The 11,927-nt window shown below is 36.8% G+C and overlaps 1 protein-coding gene across 1 annotated transcript; it reads left to right on the top strand.

The window, feature by feature from the left end:
• Positions 1 to 7,059: 7,059 nt before the first annotated feature.
• On the top strand, positions 7,060 to 8,850 carry LOC133330912 (putative acyl--CoA ligase YdaB). Its single transcript, XM_061539313.1, has 3 exons — positions 7,060 to 7,447; positions 7,498 to 8,471; positions 8,545 to 8,850. Exons 1-3 carry the CDS (start codon positions 7,060 to 7,062, stop codon positions 8,848 to 8,850), a joined length of 1,668 nt encoding a protein of 555 aa, XP_061395297.1.
• The last annotated feature ends 3,077 nt before the right edge of the window (positions 8,851 to 11,927 follow it).

Below are 11,927 nucleotides of genomic sequence, written 5' to 3'. Positions count from 1 at the left end.
ATGTCGTGACGGAGCTGCCGGCTTTGCAAGGGACGCCATGTGGCGGCAATTACCAACGTGACTGAACAAATACAATATGTTGATTTTGTTGTTGTTTTTGTAGTCAGTATTTTTGTCATCGCTTAAACCAAAGCTTTGTCAACAAAATATTTGAACGCATTTCCTAAATTGTCTTCATCCCTTTTTGAGAAGAGACCGCCGTTGATGATGGTGACGACGACTACGGCGACGATGATTATATCGGGCGTTATTATCCCCGTCCTTTCCATTGTCGTGGCAGACTTATTAACACCAAGGCGATTGACAACAATAACAATAACAACATCAATGACAAGGACAAGGGCAACGGAGGGGTATGGCACAATACATTAAAATACACAAATTGTGCAAATTATGTGGCAAACGCTTTCTTTGTGCCTGTGAACGAGAGTGCCACATTTGTGCGTGTGTCTGTTGAAAAGCTTCGGAAATCCGCTTTCAAATTATGTTAGTATTCTTCTCATTCCTTCGACAAACCCCGTTTGAGGGTTGAGTGATGTGCATTTTGTCAGCAAAATCTGTTTTGACACAATATGTTGATATTCCACCTATTCCCTCCCCCCAAGCCACTCGCTCCCAATGTGAATTTGGTAGAGCAGTTGTGCTTAGCGCATCAATAAACATGATGTTTTTACCACTTGCTTCGAATTAGACAAAATGAAAACTGAAAGTTGGAGAGAAGAAACAGTTATTTATAAAAAAGTTCGCTATAGGAGTAAATATATGTCTTAAAACTTCGGGAACGGGAAACGTGTTGCTATAAATATACAAATAATATGGAAATAAAAATACATTGCTTAAAAGATATTTAGAAATGCGTCTAAATCTCGTGATCTCCGAAATCATTCGATACACATATTTGATCGCGGACAATTTCCACAGTGTCCATATCGTCATCTAGACTGCAAAGGGACGTAACTAAAATTTTATTTAATTTACAGGAAAATTAAACAATTTAAAGATTTCGTTGGAAAGTGTCTCAGTTGTGTTTAGAATTTCTAATTTTGTATTACACCGATCTTTGATAGTTACGCCTTTTTCGTTCTGAATTTTTTAATTAACTCGCCGATTTTGTCCCTGTTCCCTACAACGTCAACCTAAAAAAAAAATAAAACATGAACTCAATTTCCTTTGCTCCATACAATTTCTATGCAAAAATTGAAAATTGTGCAAAAATTAAATGTTCTTTTTGTTTTTTTTTTCGCTCACATAGTTCCGTGTTGATTTGTTGATAAATGCAAAAATTGAAAATTGTGCAAAAATTAAATGAAGCTACAGAATTCAAACGAGATCAGAATTAATTAAAGAGCTGGAACTAGTTCCGATCGTTCCTTTTTCGGAATAGTTCCAATGAACTAGTTCGTTCCGAAACTACCCAACTCTACTAGAAGCGCCATTTCAGTTTGTTAAATAGCACTTAATTTTAGTCTTAAATAAGATCTCAATAAAGAGCTTCGAAGCAACCCATGAAACTTGGAAATTTGTTTCATTTTTCTGGGAACCACACATCAGGATTCTGCATAGAAAACAGAATTCTTCAAACTGGTTCTTATCTTGTTTTTAGAAATGTTAAACCAATATTATGCATAGTTTGCAAAGTTTGACCAATGAATTCTAAACTACCAAATCCCAATAATAAAGGGGGTTACCCTGGGCTTCTGCTATGTTGGCAATATTGTCCATTTATAGATTGGTATGTGTTCGTTTTTCTTTTTGTGGCTTGGGTATCCCTTTACTCATGTTTAAAATATGACTAATGCGGTTGGCTTTCACTGACTGGACACAACCCCCGGAGCTCTTTGAACTTAAAACGTTAAATAAAATGTTTAGGGTTTCCAAGAGATCCCTCTCGGAAGGGCTTGGCAGTGTGGCTAATGACGTTTAATCTGGGTACCACTTGTGGTTTCCGAATAATTTTAAATGGGGCAGTGCACCCTTTTGGAGTGTTGGTGACATTAACAGCCAACCTTTTGCCACTAACCTTTATGCTTTTTGTCGATTGTTTACAGAAGAAAAGATACGGAATTGTTAGTCACATAGTCATATGCTCACTTTAAATTTCCCAAAACGCTCACACACACTATCTTAATTCAACAAATTCCCTTTTCTGAGGGACGGGTTTGCTCCAAGCACATTTCGACATTCCGCTCTCCGGACTAAAGTGGTACTTGGAGCCATTAAAGTTAATATTTTATATGAAGAAACACTCAGACAAATTGCGTAAATGAAGCACTCTGATTAATTGAATTATAAAGTTAAAGTTAAAGCTTCAAAAAGGATAATGCAAATACAATTAGAACTTATTAAATTTGATTTGGAATATGAATTGGTTTTGTCGAAGTCAAGCAATACTAATACAATATGTGTGGTTTTCAAGTGAAAATCTCAAGAACTCTTGAAGATATAGCCGATTTATTGTGTCAGCATCAAGTGACGGCTAAAGGGCTTCTCAAACTTTAAACACGTTTTTCTCAAAACGAATGGCGGGCACGATAACTCAGAAACTAATAATCCAATCGGTTTCAAATTTTGACACGTTTCTCTGGGAGTGTGTAGCTCTCGTATGAACTAGGATAAAGCCAATCGGTGAAGATCTTCCTTATTATACCCTACACAACTATGTTGTCAGGGTATTATAGCTTTGTGCAGCCCCAAATGTTTGTAACACCGCGAAATATTGGTCCTAGACCCACCTTTAAGTATACCGATCGTCATATCTCGACTAGCTGAGTCGATCTAGACATGTGTGTCCGTCCGTCCGTCTGTCCATTATAATTTGTAAACACGATACAGGCCACAGTTATGGACCAATCTTCACGAAATTTTACATGTAGGATGGGTTCTGGCCAATGAAGACCCCTATTGTTTTTGAAAGGGATCGGTTAATATTTAGGGGATGAAATGGACCAAAAACTTTATTTTTGTCGGTTTTTCTGGTCGCTCCTGAGGCCGCAATTATGGCCCAAACACCGCGAATTTTTGCATGGAGAAGGGGATCGAGCCAAACAACAAGCACGCCTGTTTTGACAAATATCGGTCAATATTTAGCGGGTCAAATGGACCCGGACTTTTGTGTGAAAAATGACAAAATTTGTATTCTATGGCGTATATATTTGCCCCTGAAGGACCTAGACCCAAAAAGTTGATAGTATCTTCAAGAGGAGTGGTTGACCTTTAAACTGGTACCTATTTTATTGTCGTATGTACTCGGATGTGGGAGTTACACTTAAATGTTTACAGGTGCTTACGTACTCAAATATTATTTAGTAACCCATTACCACACTAGAGGGCGGAAATATGGAAATATAGCACGCATCACTTTCACTAATATCCAGGTATGGTCAAGGACAACGCCTATAATTTTCGGTGATGATCAGATAATAATGTTGGGATGAAGTGGACCGAAAACGTATTTTTTGTTTGTTTTTTTTTTCGAGTCGATCTACCAGCCACAATTGAAAGCCGAACATCACAAAACAACCCACGTTGAAGAGAATCTGGACAAGTAATTAGAAGGACTGTACTGAATATTAGTAATATTTGTGAACCTCTGGTGGGTCATGAGGGTGCAAACATCGCGAAATATTGCCCAAGCTCAGAATGTGGTACCACAGAAAGTTATATGTTCATGGAAGTTGTGTAGGGTATCATATGGTCGGCCCCGTCCGACTATACTGCTCCGCTCACTGGTTTTTTAACTTAGTTTGTGGTAAAAAATAGGCGATTTTCCAAAAAAAAAATTTTCAAAGTTCCGCCATTTTGTTAATTGTTGTGCGAAGTCAATAATCCTAGTTCATACGAGAGCCAGACATGTCCTCTTTCTAACACAGTTGGAATTTTCGGATTCCGATGTTCCAGTGAGGAGTTATCATGCCCGCCATCGAAAATATGGACTTTTCTTCATATGGTCGGCCCCGTCCGACTATACTGCTCCGCTCACTGGTTTTTTAACTTAGTTTGTGGTAAAAAATAGGCGATTTTCCAAAAAAAAAATTTTCAAAGTTCCGCCATTTTGTTAATTGTTGTGCGAAGTCAATAATCCTAGTTCATACGAGAGCCAGACATGTCCTCTTTCTAACACAGTTGGAATTTTCGGATTCCGATGTTCCAGTGAGGAGTTATCATGCCCGCCATCGAAAATATGGACTTTTCTTTGAACCCAAAAAACAACAACAAATTTTGGTAAATTATTTTTCTTCCTTTTTACATCTTCAAATATATATGTGCCAAGTTACAAACCTTAACAAGCATTGGTATTCATTTACCAGCCCATTTAAAATCTTAAAAATAAAAAATCGAGAATGGGGGGGGGGGGGTTCCCTTAATGGTGGAGTGGCGAGGGTGCACTCCTGCCATTCATTCATAGAAAAGAAGCGAAATAATCTCCCATGTGCTGCATTTCGAGTTTGCTCGAATGTGAAACATTTTCCCAAATTTGGTTTGCTCCATTCCGAATTCCCAAAAAAATATTAGGAATATAATTCGAGCACATCTGGCCTTGTGGATTGAAAACGAAATGAGATCGTACGTGTTTTTCTGAGCACGTACAAGTTGAAAAAGAACGCTGAAGTAATATTTAACGTGTTTTTACAATATTTATTTAAAAACCAGTGAGCGGAGCAGTATAGTCGGACGGGGCCGACCATATGATACCCTACACAACTTCCATGAACATCTAACTTTCTGTGGTACCACATTCGGAGCTTGGGCAATATTTCGCGATGTTTACACCCTCATGACCCACCAGAAGCCCACAAATATTACCAATATTCAGTACAGTCCTAAATATTAACCGACCTCTTTCAAAAGCAATAGGGGTCTTCATTGGCCAGAACCCATCCTACATGCAAAATTTCGTGAAGATTTTTCCATAACTGTGGCCTGTATCGTGTTTACAAATTATAATGGACAGACGGACGGACGGACACACATGTCTAGATCGACTTAGCTAGTCGAGATATGACGATCGGTATACTTAAAGGTGGGTCTAGGACCGATTTTTCGCGGTGTTACAGACATTTGGGGCTGCACAAAGCTATAATACCCTGACAACATAGTTGTGTAGGGTATAAATACAGTATTTACATTAGTTTTTATAGTAAAAGTTAAGAAAATAAAAAAGGGCTCCTTTTATCAAAAACAGCGCGTAACATTCTTGAGATCAATCTGGCAACTCGACCACCATATGATCAAAATAAAAATAGAATCTATAAAAAATCTACTTTTAAGATTTCCAATAGTCCTTTTAATAATGTTTCTTGCAGATGTGTGCACTTCATTATATCGATGTTGACAATATCCATGCTCCACTTGTTTATAGGGCGTCAAAAAAAATGTTTCTAAAGCGTAACCACTGTCTCCTACAAGCCAACTATTTTGCATACCATTTCCACTTTTGTTAATGCTGCCTAGCTGCACTCATATGCCAAATAAAAGCATCATGGCTGGATCCTGGTCTGCAGCTGTCCACAGCTTGCACACACTTTTTCTTCCAGGACTTTCATTACTCTCCACAATATTTACATGCGATCAGCACTCTGTCAAAATATCCATAAATGCTTATTTTAACACGTCCCAGTATAATTTGGTAGAAACCAGGGCAATTAATAAGACAGCAGGCATATTTTTTCTTAATTTTGTTGGTAAACAAATTGCAAATTCCAATGAAACATATGTTTTTTATTGAACACATTTCGTAACATATTGAACACAGCTATGCTTTCGAGCCGCACTTTCGCTCGAAATTGAGCACACCATTTTGCACAACTTGTGAATTTAAAAAAGTATGGGAATTTAAAAACTCTCGGAACATGTCACATGGGCGAATATGAACATCACTGAAAATTTTGAATATGTAAAATCACTCTCTCTCTCTCATATAACCTTGGTAGTTGAAATGGGTGAAGGGGCATTGTATTTCCAACTCGTTGAGGCTGAATGACTCTGCTCTATATTCTGAAAACAAGTTTATCAGAAAATTGCACTTTTATTGCATGACATTAAGATAAATATACGGAGCTGTAAACGTTTTGACTGGGGAGTTTGTTTACTAGATTCTCTATAGCTAATACACAGTGAATCTAAACATGGATCCATACATTAAAACAATAATAAGCGGAATGGGGCGAAATGAAGGAAGCCAAAATTCTTCTTTCTTTAAATATAATACAGTCGAGTACGCCTATAACGAACACCGGTTATAACGAACTTTTCTTATAGCGAACACTTTTCCTGGTCTCGAAGTTTTTAGACATATTTTTCATTCAAATAATTACTTTTATAGTGAACTTTTTTATAACGAACTATTTATTCGGTCCCAGCATTCAGTTTTCATATATTCGAAATTTAATTTTTTCACTAACAGAATTATTTTCTATGGCGCTTGTAGTGGTGAAGGTGTCATTTTACATGGAACAAATACTACACCTAGTTATATAAGGTATTTTATTATAAACATTAACATTTATGAGAGTTAACAAAGATGTAATTCAATATACATTATTAAAATATAAATTTTGGGGAGTTTGGGGAACCCACGTTTGGAAGATACCTATGAAAGTCTAAACCCTATTTTTATTATTTTACGTTCGGAAAATATAGCTCCAAATTTCCCAGAAATAGCTAGAACTGCTAGAAAGCAATTATTGTCCAGACAATACTTCAAAATATTAAAAATAAAATTATGTGTCACTTTAACGATGTTTGAATGTTGAGCGAGGCAAATGTGTTCTTCCCTAAATGGTGTTTTACACAATTTTACTATGTAAGAAGTGGTAACTTTGAGTGTCCATTATGTCATGACGAGGCTTTGTCAAAGATTTACACACTCTGAGCTTCAAGTAACATTTCAAAATAATTTTTGTCGTATGTTTAAAAATATGACACACTGGAATCACTGTACTGAATATTATTGGCGGCATATACAGTGTGACAGCAATCATTCGAGAACAGATAACGATTTTTAAAAACAACAGACAAATATAGGGTCGGGTTTAGCTGAAAATTAGTTTAGTGTATGTAATGGCAATGTTAAGATCAGACTCTCGAAGTGCCTCGCATCCATTTTTGAACGTTGTTTTTGATGAGAACAATAAAATATGGAAGTCTGCGAATTATCCTTATAGCAAGGACACAAATCGTTCTGTCGGCGAGGCTTTTCTTAAATCAATGCGGTCCTTAGATCCATATAAAGTATTGGAGTATCATTTTGACGTAAAGAAGGAGAGGCGAGCAAAAGATATATTTCAAGATTCCGTGACTATAGCAGTGAATTTACAACGACTGGGCTTGAGAAAGGGCGATGTCGTTGTTTTATTTACCGGTTACACGGTCATGACATCGGCACTGACATTCGGATCCCTATTGATTGGGGCTGTTGTGAACTTCTTTGAAGTGGGATTGAACGAAGGTATGTAGCGACAGTGTCGTGATTGCTTAGTAATTTTGGTTTTGTTTCAGAGGAACTTCCCAAAGTACTGACTACAGTGGAACCTTCAATAATTTTCTACGAATCAATATTTGAGAATAAAATTAAAACCTATGTGAACCAAAACAGATCAGTTTCACTAAAACATACTGTGCCTATCGACGGGCCAGAAGCTGTAGTCTTTGAAAATGAATTTTTAAAGGATCTCAAGGAATCGATGTATGCTAACTTCCAGTCTCCGGTTACAACTAATCCTCAGGAGGACATTGCCTTCATTGTGCTGACATCGGGGTCAACAGGACTTCCCAAGGCAATACAGTTGAGTCATGCCACCGTACTGAATGGCATGTATATATGGTGGGCAAATCCTGACAACTACGAACCACTCAACTCCAATTCCATATTATTTTCATTGAGCCCTTTGCGGTGGATCAGTCAGGTGGCTCTGCTCTTGCAATCAGCAATATTGGGCATTAAACGCATTTGTGCCAATCGAGCTGCCACGAGTTCGTATGGCTTAAGAATTTTATGTGAAACCCAACCTACACACATATTCTCGGTTCCATCCTTCTTCTACGACATTCTACTAGAACTGCCAGATGGTAATCGCAATAGTTTGAAGTCTTTGAAATATATTCAACTGGGTGGAGAATATCCCACGAAAATAATTTCCGAAAAAGCCAAGCTGCATGCCGAAAATGCCCGGCTTTACTACAGTTATGGGATGTCGGAAGTAGCCGGTTCCATTACAAATGATGAACACATTAGTGGCGGAAAATTGCAACCAGGTTACCAAGTACAGGTTCTAAATGAAAATAATGAGGCTCAAGGGTACAATGAAAGTGGTCGATTAGCAATTAAAATTCCGTATAAATTCCTGGGATACAAGGGCTTGGGTCGTACTGAATATATCCTATCTAATGGATTTTTCTTAAATGGCGACTTTGGATACTTCGACCGAAATAACACGTTACATCTCCTGGCCAGATATTCAGATTTAATAAGAGTAGGAGGAGTAGTGGTACGTTAATCCCCTAACCCCCATCTAAAATATCATCTAACCGAATTGAACATTTTAGCTCATACCCAATAATGTTGAATCCTTGGCAATGTCTGTGCCTAACGTACAGACAGCCCGTCTAGTTGGATTTGCCAAATCTCCGAAAAGAGCTGATCAGATGTCTTGCTTGTTTCTCACATTGCAGACGAAGTCATCGATAGCTAACACAAATATTGTGGATCGGGTTAAGGCAGTGCTGCGATCAAAGTTACATTCTCACGAATTCGACTTAATTCACCGCGTACAAATTATTGACACATTTCCATTCACCACATGTGGCAAAATTGATCGCATGGTGTTGGCACAGTGGGCCCGAGCGTTGTAAATGTGTGAACAATGAGTAGTTTTGTCACAAACATACATCGACATTATTGTCATTCCGTGGAAAATTATCCACAAATTGTAAACGATATAAAACGCAATACTACAGGGATATCAACCGCCAACGCCTCTAAAACAGTAAACCCTACGAACAATAATAGCCTAGACATGGAAGGAAGATAATACATTCAATTAAAATCAAGATTAACAAATTAAATTTATATAATAAAGCTACATCCTTTCTTCATAAATACAACGTATCTAAAAATGGTATTCATAAAAAAATAACAAAAACATTTTTTTTCGAATTTGGTTTGAATCTGATTAGTTTAAAGTTGGACTATTTAATATAGTATATGTTATTTATTGAAAACATCAGAAACTTTGTTTTCTCTCTCTCCTTAATTGCAATATTTTGAAAATATTATGTATCCCTTTGCCTGTTTTACCTTTAGATAACAAAAAATAAAAAAAATATATATTGAAAGTTGGACCTACTCCTACTGAGGAGACATCGTGATTCTCATGGGTGACTTGAACGTTAAAATTGGAAGCGACAATGGGAAAACACGGCTGAGAGAAAACATAACTGGTTATTGGTAGCTCCATCTTTCCCCACAAGGAGATGCATAAATACAAATGGGCATCTCCGAGCGACAATACTCGCAATAAAATAGATCACATATGCGTTATTAGACGATGGAAAGCTTTCTGTCAGATGTCATCGTAGGTGGAATCAAGATCATACTGATGTGCCCAAGAAGGAACACCAGTCACACTCTCAGTTCTACCGTCTTCTGTGGAATCTGAGTGAACATTTTCAATTGATGGAAATGTTTTAAAATCAAACTAAATATTTACCATATCTTAATGTGTACAAATAGTTTTTAAATTTAAATGTTATTGTACAATGTCGTTAATTTTTTATAATTGTAGTTATTTAATTAATACATATATCATTCCTACCCCTTTTAGTTAAGTCATAGAAAGTCCCAGGAATTCCCGGGAATGAAAGGAGATCAATTACATTGTTGATAACAGGTGGGCTGCAGCAAATTTACTTTCAATGGTCACATCCCTTATGTGATCATGATTAATTGCCTTCATAAAATTGGTTTCGAGCTCATGTGGCAATGTAATGTTGCAACACGAACCCAGTCACAATAATGCCAAATGTGTTGTTGAAACATCTCCACTGGTGCTGCTATTTTTCAATTTCAAAATTACCATCAGATACATTAAAATGGATACATTAACTTAGACCAGCGAATTCTGCCAAATTCAAATACGCATTTACATTACATACCTAAAGAAGTAAACACGCCATTAAGTTCGGTCGGACCGAATTATTTATACCCTTCACCACGTGTAGTGCATTCAAACTTGTTTATGCTCTGACAAAATAGTGTTCCAGACACTAAGGTTGGAAAAATTAAACGAGACGTTTTTAATTTATTCAAAAATGCCTTTCAGAACCCTTTATATCAAATTACAGACCTACCAGATGAAAATGCGGCTAAAGTCTTTAAAATACCAAAAATGGGGTGGTACCGTTCTATGGGAGCGATACCAGAAGAATTTGATAAATCAAATTGGCTGAATTTCGGCTGAAAAACATACCCAAACCCCCCAACAAAACCATTATGGGGGTTATCCGGAAACTTGGGCCAATATTGAAATTTGCCATGAAGCTACATAGGGTCAGTCCACCCTATGATACTTTTTCATGTGTGTTCATCTATAAACGAGTGTAGAATGAAAAAAAAAACGATTGGAATCGCAATGTATGTACAATTCCGTCAGACAGCTACAGTTCTCATCCAAGGTTTGTTTGAGCAAGCACCGTGCCATCTAAAACTAAATCCAGGAGTTCGGGTTGGTATGCCTTTCGCTGGGTATTTTTGTTTCAATGAAATTTAGTACATGTTAAATTTGACAAGCTAACAGATGCATGTGAAGTTTAACACAAAAATATTGTTACAAAATAAAAAAAAACATCACCGAGTGGAAGGCAACAATACAGTAGTACATTTACAACGGCAACATTGACGTATAGCAACAACAAAGGATTAATCGTCAACATATTGTTGTGTTTCAGTTTGACGAATCGAAATTGTATCAGAGGAGGGGTGGCAAATGAGAATCAACTCAAGTGAAACAGACAAAATTTAATTTTCAAAACAATGGTTTTTGTTAACCAGAAGTCAGTGTAAAACCGAACACAAATGTACTGGAATATGTGTTCACGCTCACACATAACCACATGATGTAAGGGGGACGTGCACAACAGAGGGTCAGCGCGTAGCTGTGTATAAATATTAAGGAGGCGCTATCGACCATACAGTTTTCAAGTAGATCGAAGATATAACAATTTTGCCGTTCCCGTTCCCGTATTGGCATAACATTTCGAGGTGTACTCTAAGATCCACTAGAGTACACCTCGAAATGTTATAGAATGGGTAACTAGTAAAATGCATGCATGCATGCCTTGTTACAATTTTTAATTTGTTATATTTTTGTTTGTGTTCTCTTAAATTTGGGCGTACGTTCAGTTTTGCCACCAATGAGCTACAAATTACACTTGGAGGATACAAAAATTACACATTTGGGGGGGAAATTACACATTTATAAACATTTTTTTATTTTGTTTATAAATACTATATAAGACAAAAACATACTTAAATAAATTCCATACACAAAATATATAATAATATATGGTAAGTTTACCAATCGTCGGCACTTTAAGCACGATTGCCGAGTTTGCTAACTAATTATTTCGTAAGAAACATGAAGTGTCGCTAGTGGTGAGAGAACCACATTGAGAAAATCCTAAATTAAATTTATTTAAATAAGTTTAATTTTGCAACAGAAATCCAAAAGGGCCTCCTCCATGCATATTTCTGGAAAATTAAAAAAAAGTTAAACCATTATCAATAATTATAATACTTTTATGTAAAGATTTTAAAGAAATCATACACTTTTATGTAAAATATTTGAAAGTGGATCTGTGGATTACTAAAGAAAGACCCCGACCGCCTAATCCACTTGATGCGATTGTAGTATGACGAAAATCTACTTCAA

The sequence above is a fragment of the Musca vetustissima genome, unplaced genomic scaffold (genome assembly GCF_032173495.1).
Source record: "Musca vetustissima isolate MV318-11 ecotype Yass unplaced genomic scaffold, APGP_CSIRO_Mvet_v1 utg2401, whole genome shotgun sequence".
NCBI classification, from domain to species: Eukaryota; Metazoa; Arthropoda; class Insecta; order Diptera; family Muscidae; genus Musca; species Musca vetustissima.
The sequence above is the reverse complement of the archived record's forward strand: the minus strand, read 5'-3'. Positions and strand labels throughout refer to the sequence as shown.